This window comes from Camelus bactrianus, chromosome 3 (assembly GCF_048773025.1).
Source record: "Camelus bactrianus isolate YW-2024 breed Bactrian camel chromosome 3, ASM4877302v1, whole genome shotgun sequence".
NCBI classification, from domain to species: Eukaryota; Metazoa; Chordata; class Mammalia; order Artiodactyla; family Camelidae; genus Camelus; species Camelus bactrianus.
The window spans coordinates 51,153,837-51,169,893 of NC_133541.1; the positions used below are offsets into that span (position 1 = coordinate 51,153,837).

At 35.3% G+C, this 16,057-nt stretch overlaps 1 protein-coding gene across 4 annotated transcripts in view; it reads right to left on the reverse strand.

Moving 5' to 3' along the window:
- The window catches only part of FAM169A (family with sequence similarity 169 member A), an 88,341-nt gene that overhangs the window by 23,102 nt on the left and 49,182 nt on the right, over positions 1-16,057 (reverse strand). For all 4 annotated transcript variants that reach the window (XM_010949288.3, XM_010949289.3, XM_074359823.1 and 1 more), the window contains exons 5-6: positions 14,312-14,483; positions 729-908 (exon numbers count right to left, since the gene is read on the reverse strand). In XM_010949288.3, coding sequence (XP_010947590.2) covers positions 729-908; positions 14,312-14,483 — 352 coding nt within the window. The remainder of the gene's footprint in view (positions 1-728; positions 909-14,311; positions 14,484-16,057) is intronic.

Here is a 16,057-nt window from a genome sequence, read left to right on the forward strand (position 1 = left end):
AAAAGGCTGAACACAAAGTCATCATATAACCAAGCAATTCCATTCACACCTAAGTATATACAGGAGAGTTACGTCCAGACAAAAACTGCACAGATGTTTAACACAGCATTATTCATAATACCTAAAAAGTGGAAAAACAATCCAAAAGTCCATCAACTGATGATAGATAAACAAAATGTGGCATATCCACACTACAGAATATTCTTCAGCCGTAAAAAAAATATGAAGCGCTGATTCATGCTACAACATGGATGAACCCTGATAACATGTACACAAAATGAAAGAAGCTAGACACAAAGAGCTTACAGTGTAACTGTATCACAAAATTCCATTTATATGAAATGTCTAAAATAGGTAAATCCATAGAGACAGAAAAGAGGTTAGTGGTTGCTAGAGGAACGAGGAATGGGGGAATACAGAATGACTGCTAGCTGGTTCAGGGTTTCTTTTTGGGGTGAATCTGCAATTAGATAGTGGTTATGGTTACATAGCTGTAAATATAGTCAAAACCACTGAATTGTACACTGTGAATTATATTTCAATTTTTAAAAAAGCTACCACACCCCCAAAATACCATTTGTGTGAGATAAGGGCACATTTGCAAAATTAAGCCCTAGACAGCCAAAGCATACAATTTACTTAATACTGATATGTGCATATTTACAATATTCTGCAAAAACAGGTCAGAAGTGACACTGAGACAAGTATAACTTTTCAAAACTTAATACCTGTGTACATCAGAGAGGTCAGTGGATACCGCAAGCCAAGTGCGTCTTCTGTAAAGGAATCAACAAAGTCCTCCAGCATGTGAAGCCCAAAATCTTTGCCTCGGTATTTCTTTCTTACAAACATTGTATCGAGAACTGGCAGTTGGTAGCTTTGGGTAAGAAATGAGGTACATATGCTGCCTGCAGTCATAAAACAAAAGTCCAACAATTTTTCACATTTGAAAGGCCATATATGTATATACATTTAGAGAACATGGGTTAAGCCTTTCTAAAATTGGTTAGTTTTTCTTACATCAAGAAGAATGTTAAAGAAATGTATTTTATATTTTATTTTACACGACAAAATATTTTCCAGCTATTACACATCATAATGTATACATGAGATGAGAAGAGCTAGGTATTTTATGTTTGCCAACAGTATCTAACAAGATAAATAACTAGTTCTATTTCATGAACTATATATCTGAATACGTATCACTGTTCGTAGACTCGCACAACCTTAAAACTCATCAACTATTAAATTTTCAAATTTAAAGAGTATTTGATGGTTGTATACAGTTTATAATACATGAAGTATCTAATTCCAACCTTCATACCTGTCATCTTTTCTTTACTTTTTCCCTATTGAGTACAGTCTCATTTTTATCTATTTAATGCTGGCAAAGAAATGAACTAGTTCTCCAAATGTTTAAGGACTATAGATTAGGACTTAATGGAAATATATGTTTTAGAAATGGCTAGGTCAGCAATCATTTTGCTGTGAATATACTACTTAAAATATGTATGTTTAAGGTTTAACAGAAGAAATGTTCACTGTAGTACATAAATATGACTCTTCATTACACAGTTGTATTGATTTGTCTTCTAAGAACCCTGATTTGGGTTCTGACCCTCCAAAGAGATGTGACAGCTCCTGCTTTAAGACAGTTTACAAGTTGAGGGCATCATGGTGGGGCATCCCACTTTCTATTAATTGTAGTATTAATTCACAGTTAGCTATTAATCAATATTCAACTCTGCGCCTCAAATTAAATAATCTATTATTCTCATTGATATGATTCTGGATAATTCTAATAATATAGTTCAAGAAAGAAACAAAATTTCAGGAAACAAACATCTCACAAATTAACTTTTACCAATCATATCACTTGATGAGTTGGTCAATATAATAAGACTTCTTATAGTTCAACCGAATAATGAATGATCTATGATTAAATTGGAGAACTTCAATAACCTTTTGTAATAGTCTCCAAGACTATCAGAGACTATCAACTAATTTAAGTTTAGAATACGTAATATACATTGCTATATGCTTGAATCTTAACTGCTGACATTCAGTTAGGATACTGATAAGAGTCAAAATGTCTTAAATGGTGATTTTGGTTAACAATATTGTATTATATATTTGAAAATTTGTTAGAAAGGTACATCTTAAGTGTTGTCACATCAAAAAAAAAAGAAGAAAATAGTAGCCATGTGAGAAAAGACATGTTAATTACCTTGATTTTGGTGAATATTTCGCAATGTGTATCAAGTCATCAAGTTGTACGCGTTAAATATATATAACTTTAAAGTATCAATTATGCTCAACAAAACTGACATAAATAAATAATTTTTGTATGAATCTAACACGTAGTCTCACCAACAAGCTACTGTGACCATTATCAGCTCTTAATGTCTTAAAATCAGGGTTTCCTCACAGTCACTGCCAGAAGTGATAATGACATCAAAAGACACATTACTTCGTGAGTAGCAGTAATTCAGAGGACAAAGCGAAAATGAGAAGAGGAAGCACTGTCTAGTTCTGGTTCTCAGTACAAAGTCTGAGGATCTGCTGCTATTTACTACTGTGCATGCTTCGGTCCTTACAAAAGAATACCAATTGTATGAAGTAAACGTTCCACAAATTGGTTTTTTTTTCTGTTTCCACACAAATATTCCTTTTAGTAGAAAAAAGGTAAAGTCCAGCATCTGTGTTAAAATGGTCAACTTATAAAACCAGTAGTGCTCACAAAGTCTAAAGTTCTATTTACTCACCACGTCCATTTTCATCTCACAAGAGCATGCTAATTCCCTTATTTTGCCTATATCCTGAATATTTATTTTTGTATTTGGAGCAGGGTTCTAACTTTCTACAGAAACAATCAAATAAAGGGCAGAAAAACTTCCCATGTTGCTAGAGATTATTCAGACACGTCAACAGCTAAAGATAATAGCATAACTACTTAATACATAATTACTTAAATGAAGTTTTCATTAAATTAAATCTACTAATTGAAATGAAGTGAAACTTAGCCTTGCACATAGCAGCTTGAATATTGATATTCCTCAGAGTTCCATCTCTGGCCATCTTTTTTCTATGTGCTCTCTCTGGGTAACCTCACCTACTCTCAAGGCTTCTACCATTTATCCAAATGCTCATGACCACTCATCTTTAATCCCTGTAATGCATGAGACTTACTCCAAGATTAACAATGGAAGAGCCCATATAAATGTAAATATAACAAAAAACACATGATCATCTCCATAGAGAGAGAAAACGCATTTGACAAAATCCAGCACATGCATGATTAATACTCAGCATCCTCAACCTGATAAAGAAATCTACGAAAAACCCATAGCTAACATCACACTTAACAGTGAAAGGCTGGATGTCTCCCCTAAGATCAGGAACAAAACAAAAATGTTCATTCTCACCACTTCTATTCAACGTTTACAGGAGGGTCTAGCCAGGGAAATTAGGCAAGAAAATGAAATGAAAGGCACCCAGACTGGAAAGAAATATAACTATGTTCATAAATGAAATGATTTTGTATATAGAAAATCTTAAGGAATCCTGGAAAAAAAATAATTGACACTGATTTCAAACAAAAAAGATTTCAGCAAGGTTGCAGGACACAGGATCAACATACAAAAATCAATTGTATTTCTATACAACAGCAATGAACAGTCTGAAAATGAAATTAAGAAAACAATTCTACTTACAATAGCATCAACAAATAATAAAGTTCTTACGAATAAATTTAACAAAAGTACAAGAAAATTGTGTACTGAAATTTGTATACAAGTATCTAAAAGAAATTAAAGAACACCTAAATAAATGGAAAGACATTCCATGTTCACAGTACAGAAGACTTAACATTGTTAAGATGTCAATACTCCCCAAACAGACCTACAGGCTCAAAATCCCAGCTGTATTTCTTGCAGCAATTGAGAAGGTAATCCTAAAATTCACAGAGAAATGGAAAAAAAAAAAAAGCAAACAGCCAAAACAATCTTAACAAAGAACAACAAAGTTGGAGGACTCACACTTGCCATTTTAAAACTTACAAAGGTACAGTAATCAAGACTGTGTGGTATTGGCAAGAAAATAGAGATCAATGGAACAGAGGTTCCAGAAATAAAACCTCATACTCATGGTGAACTGACTTTTGACAAGGGCCCCAAGGTAACTCTATGGAACAGAATAACGTTTTAAAATGAATGGTGCTGAGCCAAGTGGATAGCCACGTATGTAAAAGAATGACGTTGGACCCCCTTTCCTCACACCATATACAAAAATTAACTGCAAATGGATCATAAACATAAAAGTAAGAGCTAAAACTAGTCTGAGGAGAAAACATAGCAGTAAATCTTTATCACCTTGGGTTAGGAAAAGCTTCTTTAGCTACAACACCAAAAGCAAAAGTGACACACAAAAAGATAAATTGGATTTCATCAAAATTAAAAACTTCTGTGCTTCAAAGGACATCATCAAGAAAGTAAAAAAAAAAAAAAAAAAAAAAAAAAGAAGAAGAAGAAGAAGAAAGTGAAAAGGCAACCCATAAAATGAGAGAAAATATTATCAAAGTATATACATATCTGATAAGGGACTTGTATCTAGACTACATGAAAAAATGCTTACAAATCAATAATTAAAAGACAAATAAAACCCAATGTTAAGAGATGGGCTAAAGATTTAAACAGACATTTCTCCAAAGGCATACAAATGGTCAACAGGTATATAAAAAATATTTAATGTCACTAATCATCAGGGAAATGGCAAATCAAAAAAAAAAAAAAACAGACAATAAATCTTGGCAAAAATACAGAAAACTGGAACCTTTGTATACTGTTGATGAGAATGTAAATGGTACATGCACTATAAAAAACAGGAGGTTTTTTTTTGAGGTTCTTCAAAACTTAAAAAAAAAGTAGAGGTTCCTCAAACCATTAAAAATAGAACTACCATACGAATCCAGCATCCCTACTTCTGGGCACTTGTCCAAAATAACTGAAATCAGTATCTCAAAGAGATATTAGCAATCTAGTGTTCAATGTAGCACTATTCACAATAGTCAAAATGTGATAACAACCTAAATGTTCACTGATGGATGGATGGTCAAAGAAAGTGTGGTTATATATACATATATATACACAACAGAAGAATATTCAGTGATTAAAAAAAGTAAACCCTGCATTATGCAACAACACAGATGAACCTTAAAGACATGCTAAATGAAGTAAGTCTGTCGCAGGACAAATAGTGCATCATTCCAATTATATGAGGTATCTGTAATACTGAAACTCATAGAAGCAAAGTGCAGAACAATGGTTGCCAAAGACAAGGGGAGGGGGAGATGGGAAGTTGCTAATCAACAAGTTTAAAGCCTCAGTAATGCAAGATGAGGGAGTTCTAGAGATGTGCTGTATGACATTCCTAGTGAACAATATTGCAAACTACAGTTAAAAATCTATTGAGAGTACATCTTACATTAAGTTTTCTTACCATAATAAAATAAACATTTAAAAAACCTATAAAGTAAATAATCTAGACAGAAAGTAGATTAGCGGTTTCCAGGGACTGTAGGGTAAGGCAAGTGAGCAGTGACTGCTGATTGGTACAGGAATTCTTTTTGAGGTGATGAAAATGTTCTGCAACTAGACAGTAGTGGTGGTTGCACGACTGTGTGAATATACTAAAAATGACCTTAAAAGACTGAGTTTTATGATACGGGAATTAAAATAGGATGGATCTCAAAATAACTATGCTGAAAGAACCCAGACTAAAAAACAAAATCACATACTTTATGATTCCATTTTGCTAAATTCCAGAAAAGGCAAACTAATATATAATAATAGACAGCAAATAAGTGTTTGCTTGGGAACAAACTGGGGCAGGAGGAATGATTAAAAGGGTGCAAAGAAACTTTTAGAGATAACAGCTATTTCATTATCTTGGTTGTGATGAAATCACAGGTGTATACCTAAGTCAAAACACAATAAATTGGGGGGAGAGTATGGCTCAAGCGGTAGAGTGCATGCTTAGCACACATGAGGCCCTGGGTTCAATCCTCAGTACCTCCTCTAAAAATAAATAAAACCAATTGCCTCCCCCAGCCAAAAAAAAAAAAAAAAAAAGACACACACACACACACACACACAATATGTTATAAGCTGTAAATATCGGCAATTTTTTGTATGTCAGTTATATCACAATAAAGTTGTGGGGGGAGGATTAAAAAAAAAAAAAGACAACCCAATTTAAATATGGACAAAAGATTTGAATAGACATTTTTCCAAAGAGGATATACAAGTGACCAATGTACACATGAAAAGATGCTCAACATCCTTAACCATTAAAGAAATGCAAATCAAAATGACAATTCCATGCCACTTTACATCACTAGGTTGCCTATAATCAAAAAGATAGATAAAAACAACTGTTGGCTGATAATGCAACACTTAAACAAAATATTTATATTATTTATATTTTCTGTGTATCTATATACCTCTTTTGAACAAAAAGAAGCATTTTATCTCCTGTTTGCTTTTTCCTAAATAGTATATTTTCCATTGTCATAACATAGTCTCTGAAAACATTTTTTAAAAAAAAGTGTTGGCAAGGATGTGGAGAAATTGCAACCTGGTACATTGCTGGTGGGAATATAAAATGGTATAGTCACTTTGGAAAACAGTCTGACAGTTTCTCAAAAGGCAAAATTTAGAGTTACCATATCAACCTGGATTTCCACTTTTAGGAACATAACCAAGAGAAACAGAAACATGAAAAAAAAAAAAGCCTTCATAGCAGCATTATTCATAATAGCAAAAGAGTAAAAACAACTCAAAAGTCCATCAACTGATGAATGAAAGACAATATTGGAAAAGCCATACAAGGGAATATTATTTGGCCATAAAAAGGAATGAAGTGCTCATTCATGCTGCAACATGGATGAAACTTGAAAACAGTATGCTAAGCCAAAGAAGCCATACACAAAAAACTACTGATGGTATAACTGTATGATTTCATTTATATGAAACGTCCAGAACAGACAAATCTATAGAGACAGAAATCTATAGACAGCTTAGTGGTCATCCAGGGCCAGGTACAGAGAGAATAGGAGGGGAGGGAACGGAGAGTGACTGCTAATGAGTACGGGGTTTCTTCTTGGGGTGATGGAAGTAATCTAAAATTGGTTATGGTGATAGTTGTGTAATTCTGTGAATATACTAAAAAAGAACTGAATTGTATACTTTACATGGGTGAATTGTATGGTATGTGAACAAACCTCAATAAAGCTGTAAAAAATGTAAATAAAACAACATAAGAATTTATACATGTGGGGTGGGAAGGGATAAATTTGGGAGTTTGAGATCTACAAATGTTAGTCACTATATATGAAAATAGATTTTTTTAAAGTTTCTTCTGTATAGCACAGGGAACTATGTTCAGTATCTTATAATAACCTTTAATGAAAATGAATATGAAAACAAATATATGTATGGATATGCATGACTGGGACACTGTGCTGTACACCAGAGACATTGTAACTGACTATACTTCAATTAAAACAACAACAAAAAAGCAGTAGAAAAAAGTTTATACATGTGACTCAAGTAAACCATTTATAATCAGGTTTTTCATAGACACTCCCCAAACCTGCTCCTCCTCCAGCTGACTGATTTTTCAGTAAATCTCACCACCATTCTACCTATTGCTCAGAGCAAAACATCCAGAACTCATCCCTGATTCTTCCTTCATAGCCCGTGTACAATCCATCAGGAACGTTACAGCAATAACTTCATATTTATCTCAAATATGAAGACTTCTATCCCCATTTCCTTGTTCAAGCCACCATCACCTCTCACCAGGGCTTTTCTGCAACAGCCTCTTAACTAAATTAGCTCTTAACCCTGCCATCTCTCCTTCTGGTTTTCCACACAACAGGGCTACCTCTTTAAAAGGCCAATGAGAGTGTTACTCACACCCAGGCTCAAGACCCTTCAACTGATTCCTGTCACCCACAGAACGAGACTAAGACTCTTCCCTGGGCGTACTAGGCCTGTCAGGATGTGGCCCTGCCTCTCTGAATCCCTTCGTCACTCACTCCCTCCACTCCGGCCACACTGGTCTCCCTGCTGTTTCTAAAACACTCTGAACTTGCTCCTGCCCCATGGGTTTTGCCTGTCGGTACTTTGCCAGAAAACCTCTCCTCTTGAAACTTCACCTATCTCATTATTCCCTCACTTCTTTAAGAGATGCTTCCCTTGACCATTTTATTTAAAATAGTATCCCTCCAAACACAGATGAGGAAAAGGAATGCATCTTGACCACTCTGATCTGATATCCTACAACATTTTTCTCATTATTGTGGGAGAACCAATCACACAGACACACCTCATGGTGTAAGTGACTGAAAAAACCTAATCCCTGACTGGACAGCTGTTGGCCAATGAGAAGACTATAGAAGACGAAACACAAATATTTGGTGAACAGCTAACAGCCTCAGCTAACTTTCTGCTTTCTCTTATTTCCCAGTAGATTAACATTCTGAAAGTTACATTTGGTTATCTAAGGCTGTTGTCAGTAATTTATGGCCTCACATCAATATTCACAAATATATACTCATGTTATAGAATAGTTCTGACTGATCTCATTCAATTTTTAAAATTATACTGAATTCTGTGGCCCACATAAATATGCACACCTCCTCAGGTGGTCCAACTTACATTCCTAACCATGTAGCTCTACTTACATGTCCTATAGGAACGCTGAACTTCACATGTCAAACCTGAACTCAAGTATTACCACGTCCACTCTTCCTTCTATATTCCTGGTCTTAGTTACCAGCTTCCCACATAGGCACCCACACCAAAACCCTCAAAATCCATCACTGGTTCCTCACCCCCTTTCAACACACAGAAGATGGAGTCACCCCACCCTGTCCATTCAGAAATCTCCCTCGACTCTGTTCCCTTCCCTATCCCTAGTGCCATTTCCCCAGTACTGGTCCTTCTTTCAGCCGAACTACTAAAATATCCCTTTACTGACTTCCCTGACCTCAGAATACAATTTTCCTATCCATCAGTAAGTGCTACAAAAATTATCTCCCTAAAATATTTAATGATGTTGCCCCTACATAAAATTTTTGGACTTTTATCTTATTGGCAAGGAAGCTATCAAGCTTTAGTGTGGCATTTAAGACCCTTCAGAAGGGGAGCTCCACCCTCACCTCTCCCCACTCTACACTCACTTTAGTCCCACCAGCTTGTTTAGGGTGCTGTCCCAAACACACCTTGAACTTCCATGACTCTGCCTTCTTTCATATATTCATATTCCATTCATATGTTTGCTAAGGATTTTCCTTTTCTTTCCTCTCTCTGCCTACTTACAGCTCACCTACCCTTAAAAGTCACTTTTTTTTTATTTGAAGTATATTTGATTTACAATGTTGTGAAAGTCACTTTTAAATATCACTTTCTCAGTGACACCTCCCCTTAGGCAAAATTAACTGCTCCATTCTTCAATGATCACTACTGTTAATACCTCGAATATACTACTTATCAAACTGAACTGTGATTAGCTGGCTACAGTCCTCTGTTTTACCCACTAGATCTTTGGTGCTTTTAGGTTCTGACCCCACAAAGTCATCTTTGTGTCTCCTCGGAGGATGAAGTCAGCCTTACCTCCCAATAAATAGAATCTTACTGGAAAGCGTATGCCTTTTAGAAGGGTAGAACTTTCCCAGAAAATTAAGTACCTATCTCATTTCCCCATGACAGATTTCAGGTAACCACAGAGGAGTGTGGGACTCCCCCAGGCCTTTGCTCACTTCCTTAAAAAAAGGATTTTACCCAGACAGGCTCAGAGCCCTAAAACACAACTTCAACCCTTTTCCACACAAACCTGTGCTATGTTTTGCCTTTAGCTATATGTACTATCAGTCTTTACCATTTTATGATCTAGTTTTGTTATTCCTTAAAATATTCTTAAACCAGAAGGGTCAGAAATCTGAATTTCAGTGAACAGAAAGTGAGTAATCTGCTCAAAAAAGGAAGGAAGATGACAGATATAGCTCTCAGTCAAGTCAGAAAGTCAGAAGGAAAGCTAACCAGCAAATGAAGAGAAATAACACTTCCACTATAAATTATTGCAAGTGGAGATTACAAAAACCAAAAATATGTCTCCTGGTATTGATCATAAATCCTTTTAGTAGTGAGTCAACAAACTGATTTTAAAGTACTTGTTGATTAGGCAGTGCTTCCCCCATGTGGTTCTTTTACTGTGCTTTCCCAAACATTGAGTCTTCAGATTGGATCAAAGTGATTCACAGTTGAAGCCAAATAACAAGACATTTCCCAAATAGCACCTAATGATAGTGTTCTCAATTTTGTTTTCTTCTCAGCTTGTCTACGCTGAACTATACCTGATTTATACACGTTTATATCTTTTGTATTTCTTGACATAGGACAGTTACAAAACTTTCACTAAATTAACAAGTGAGTGTCATGTTTTGGTTTTCGTAACTGCATGAGATTTTTTTCATTAGCAGCTGAATTAGCATGGCTCTCCTTTCTAACCAACATCAACTTTATCTTCCTTATATTGAGTTTTTAATTTCCAAGAGCTCTAAGGACATTCTTTAAATATATCACTGTCAAGAATGTAATAACTACTCTTACCTTCTAAACATATTAAGAGTTGTTTTGTTTGTTTTTGCATTGTTGGTCCCTTCCAAATTGCTTTTATTCCTTTTTTTGTTTTGATTTCTTATCTTTCACATCAGGTTTCCCTAAGCTGTTTGTTCATAGTTAAGAATGAGACATTAAAAAGTTGATCAGTGTGCAAGGTGGGGATTGCTGACAATGAGCTGAGACCTTTTCCAGGGGAACTATTTATACTGGTATTTTTAGAATATTTTTTTCTCTTGCCCAAGTCAAATTCCTCAAAGTGTTTTACTCATGTAACCATTAAATAATTTTGAAATACATACCATGTATTCATACATCTTTGGTAACATCTAAAATTTCCAACTTAAGTTTCAATGATTACAAAGGATGTAATTTCTAGCATTTTATCAATATTAACTTTTAAACAACTATTTATTTTTTAAATAATTTTAGACTTACAGAAAAGTTGCAAAAATATATAAAGTTTCCACATATCCTTCACCCAGATTCCCCTAATGTTAACATCTTACATAGCCAAAATAGTATTATCAAAGCCAGGAAATAAACATTGATAAAATATTATTGACTAAACTATAGACGTTATTCAAATTTCATCAGTTTTTCTACTAACATCCTTTTTCTGTTTCAGAATCCAGTCCAAGATTCCATACTGCATTTAGTTTAATGTCTCCTTAAACTCTGGTCTTTGATAACTCATCCTCTTTCCTTGCCTTTCATGATCTTGACACTTTTGGAGATTACTGATGAGTTATTTTGTAAAGTAACCTTCAATTTGACTTTGTCTAATGTTTTCTCATGATAAAATTGAGGTGATGCATTTTGGGCAAAAACACCACAGAAATGATGTTACGCCCTTCTCAGGACACCAAAAATCAAGGTCTCTGATGTTGATATGTCCTATTTCTGGTGATGTTAAACATGATCTATTAGTTAACATGGGTTCTTTATGTACATTTACCATTTTTCCCTTTTCAGTTAACAAATGAAAAACAAAAACTATTACATCGCTCTTCTTTTAAATGTATCAGATGGACCCTAAAAACTATTACCAGTTTGATTTGGTATCTGTCATCAACTGAACAAATTATTCCTTTACTACTGAACTAACCATTCCTTAACACTCAGAAAGTTTACATTGTTCCTTTTTACCCCGAACTTCTATTATATTTAAACTACAGACTGTTATCCTTATGTAATATTTTTATACTTGAATTATATATGCTAATTATCTAATCATTCTCTGCAAAACAATTTGTATATAAATTTTTAAAATTTCTTATAATCATAAGATTCTAAGTACCAATCCAAAAGCAATTTTTGAGTTACCATTATACTTAATATCAGTACATGATGGATCAAAACACAAGTATATTACACATTTGGAAAACTTATACTGAAAATACATCTCTTAATGAAACTGATGGAGCTTACCTTGGTTTTTTTTTTTTTTCCAGTTTATGAGTCTATGAATTAATCCTGCTTACTACCAGAATCAGACAAGGTTCAGCATTAATCTTGTTCTTATTTTTTATTTTTAATGGGTAAGTCTTTATTAACAGTAAAAGGGACCAGAAAATCTTGTTACAGTGATGTTACTCAATATTTTTATACATCAAGGCTATTTCTATGTTCCAACTAAAAACAACCTGTTACTGATTTACTAGGTAATTTAAAAATCATAAATAAGTGATATCATTAAGGTTTTTATTCAACTATAAATGTATTTAATAAGGATTTTATCTTTTTGCTGCTGGTACAGTTTTTTCCTGATATGTACATTAGGAATATTTCTATCACAAAGTGTTTCAGTATTTTTTTGGACGGTTTTTCAAAAATACTTTATGCTTAGTTTTTCTTTGTATAAAAAGTACTTTCGGACTGAATTAGATGGCTATGACTCAAAGGCTAGCATAAGCACGTCTAATTCCATTGTTCTCTGGTAGATGAGAGCCAGAGCTGAGAGCGAGAAAGAACTGAAATAAATAGTAAGGATGTAAGGCAATTAGTAAAGCATGGGAGGTGTTGACAGTGGGAGACAAGTAGCATTTGGAAGCTCGGGCATACAAGACTGAGTTAACCACCAGAACAAGCAAAAATAGAAGCCAGGTCCCAGAGGAGAGGAGGAGCCCCAAGTACACATAAAACAAAGAGGAGCCCTCTCCTGGAATCAAACACTAACCAGTAATACTGAAAGGGGAACGTTGCTATGCCCTTTACTCACTGTATGTCTTTCATCTACAGAAGCTCTAAATAAAAAAGTATAAACTCATATGGGCTCCGAACGTTGATGTGCTAGTTTCAGGTAGAAAATCCACCTGGAGCCAGTGTGAGCAGCAAAAAGCCTCCAATTCCCATAGGCGTTATCTTGTATAAAATAAAGCATCGGATATTTAACCCATTGACTGGCCTCAAACTTATTAAAACATTTTATTTAATTTTTTTAACATTTTTTAATTGAGTTATAGTTATTAAAACATTTTAAAACCAATAAAGTGATGCCTTTTATGCAATGCAGCACTATGCTTCCATTTAACAAACATTATTATTCTGCCTCTGTATGGTGATATCTTTCTGGAGTTACAGAAATTATTGGTTCTATTTCAAATTTACACAGGAATAAAACAGCATATTACAGAATTAAAGTACTTACTAAACAGTAAAACCATTTAAAACTATAGATCACAGGTTTTTTTACTCTTGAGAAAAAGTGACCTTCCTTTTATTGACTCTATGTACTAATTCTCATCATAAATGTGTACTAATTATGTAATTAAGGTATTAGTCACAAATGTCCTTCAATATAGCAGTGAATCTGGTATGATCTTAGACTGGTTCTGACCAGAAGAGCTTCATTTGAAAGGTTTGAAATGTAAAAAAAGACTGAAAAATAATGTGAAAGGTCTTTTGGTCAAGGTACAGAACAAGGCTGACTTTGTTACATGGTGGTTGTAAGGCGGGGGGTATGCGTGTGCACGGAGTAAGCAGGTTTCCTCTTTCTGGCTCCAGTAGCTCTAGGGAGCTGAATGGACAGGAAAATTGGTAAAGGGAGATGCAGCTGCACTAGTCTTTTAGGAACAGGGTACAGTTGAGTTTCAGGATCAGAAATTCAAACTTTACAGGATTAACTATTTCAAAAAAGCTGTTTAGATTCTCTAAACATATTAAAGTACTTTGTTTTTCATGGTAATTAGCAAAGCTGCCTTTAATATGTCAGGCTGAGTCAGCTGCACTGAAAGAAAAAGGCTAGGCATTTGGTCCACAGGTAGACAGGGGATTTAAAAGAAGCCACTAACAGATAGCGGCAGGAATCAAAGTAAAACAAGGACTTCCAAATAAAGGGAAAGACGTCGGAAGGAAAGAAGACAGACAAATCTGAGGCTCAACATACAATTCTCTTTCCACATATGTGGAAAAATCTTCCCCTCTGTGAAAGGTTTATTTTAATTTTCTTTTCAAAAGACTTTCCTAACAATCCTCACTTATATAGAATCACAGTACTCCCAAGAAATACTAAGTAAAATCATCTCAATTTGTACTCTAGAGATTCATTTAAAAGGGGCAGTGACACAGTTGGGGTCCAAAAAGTGAGTTTCCGTAATACATATTTTAAATAACTTTTAAAGACTCACCTGTAGGCTTAACTGAATAAAACCCAATGGCCTCTCCTTTCTTCCACAGAATCTTAGCATAATCAGTACTGCTATGACACAGGAATGGGATCTCATTCCTCTCCATTTCCTGCTTTCTATAAATAATTCGATTCAGAACATAGAGAACCACTCTCTCCCCGAGAGTTCTCACCTACAAAGAGAGTCAGACACCAGGCACAACAGTTACAATACGCAGCAATTCAGAGATGCAGTCTACCTTGCTCCCTGCTTCCATACCTCATACTGACGTTCACAGCACTTTGAATACATTCAAAATGATTTGTAAACCATTTTATGATCACAAAATGAGACGAGTCATTCATACCAATAACAATTCATTTCTATAGACACAAATTATGCATGGAATAATGCCTCTCAGCAAATTCTAAAACAGGCAAAACAGGCTTCCAATATACCAAGCCCCAGCATCTCCTCTTTTAACACTCGGTGTTTTCTTTCTGCTTCCAGCTGCCCAGATCACAGTCTCTAACTGCTGACCCCACCATCTCTAGTGCTTCAACTCTTTTTCACCCCATTCCAGCCTAAACATTAAAAAAAAGAAAGGAAGGAAGGGGGGACCCTTTGTGTTATCCCCTAAAGACTTTAATAACAATTATCTCATTTGATGAGCAAAGCCATAATTATGCTCTTGGGAAAGGAATCAGTCTCATCTTTTCCAGGTAAAATGTTTATTTATCAATTATGTCTCTGCTGTCTAACTATAAGGAATACCCATCTACCCGCAACACACATACACACATAGCCCTCTGCCAGACCAGATGAGCAATGACAGTGACATCAGGATGTCTGGTGACTTGAGGCAATCACAGAATGGAAACAGAGCCTCACTTCCTACATGCAGTCCTACAGGGGACCCCGTCACCAACTATCTGACATTGAACAGTGGGGTTTTCTGCACAGACACCTTTCACTGCTGAAAATAAGAGTCTATCCGTGAAATCTATTTTTCTCCCAAGTCTCCTAACAGAAAAACAAGAGTCTTCTTTAAGTAGGTAAAGGGAGAGAAAAAGCATACACAACTCCTCAAAAACCTCCCTGAGAGGGGATCTGTAATACCAAACACCACATGAAATGACAAAGCTCGCTAGCTTACAAGGCAGCCCATGCCTTCCTTGAATGGCTCTGACCAGGATAAAACTCCTCATATTGAGCTGAAATCTCATTCCCAAAGACTATACTTTGATATTCTGGAGCCACAGTCTACAGATATTTGAAGACAGACATGATATTCCTCTAAATTTCATATCAAAGCTAAACACAGGAAAAGACTAATCCAAAACGATCTGGGGTGCTCCTGCCTTTCCAGTCCTCTCCCCTGAAATTACCCAATAGCTGTAACATCTCTCTTCAGGCTGGGCACACAGATATTACAAATATAAGCACTGAAGAGACTGAAAGCTAATGGGGCTTTTCTGCGTAAATGTTAAGGTTTTTATTAGCTTTCTTGCTTACCTTGATTTTATTTCTAATTAACTAAGCCCAGCCTTTTTCATGTGTGCTGCTGTTTTAGTTTGGTCTTCATGCTGTACACATACAGCTAGTTTTTTGAACCCAAGGATCTGACTTCACCTAGTCACTTATTTTCATCGTGTTAGTTCTTTCTCTTTGCTTCCTAAATCTGCCTTTACAGATTAGTTCTCCCATTCAGCACTGTGGCATGCAGAATTGATAAGCATGCCACCTATGTCTTCCTCTAAGTAACTG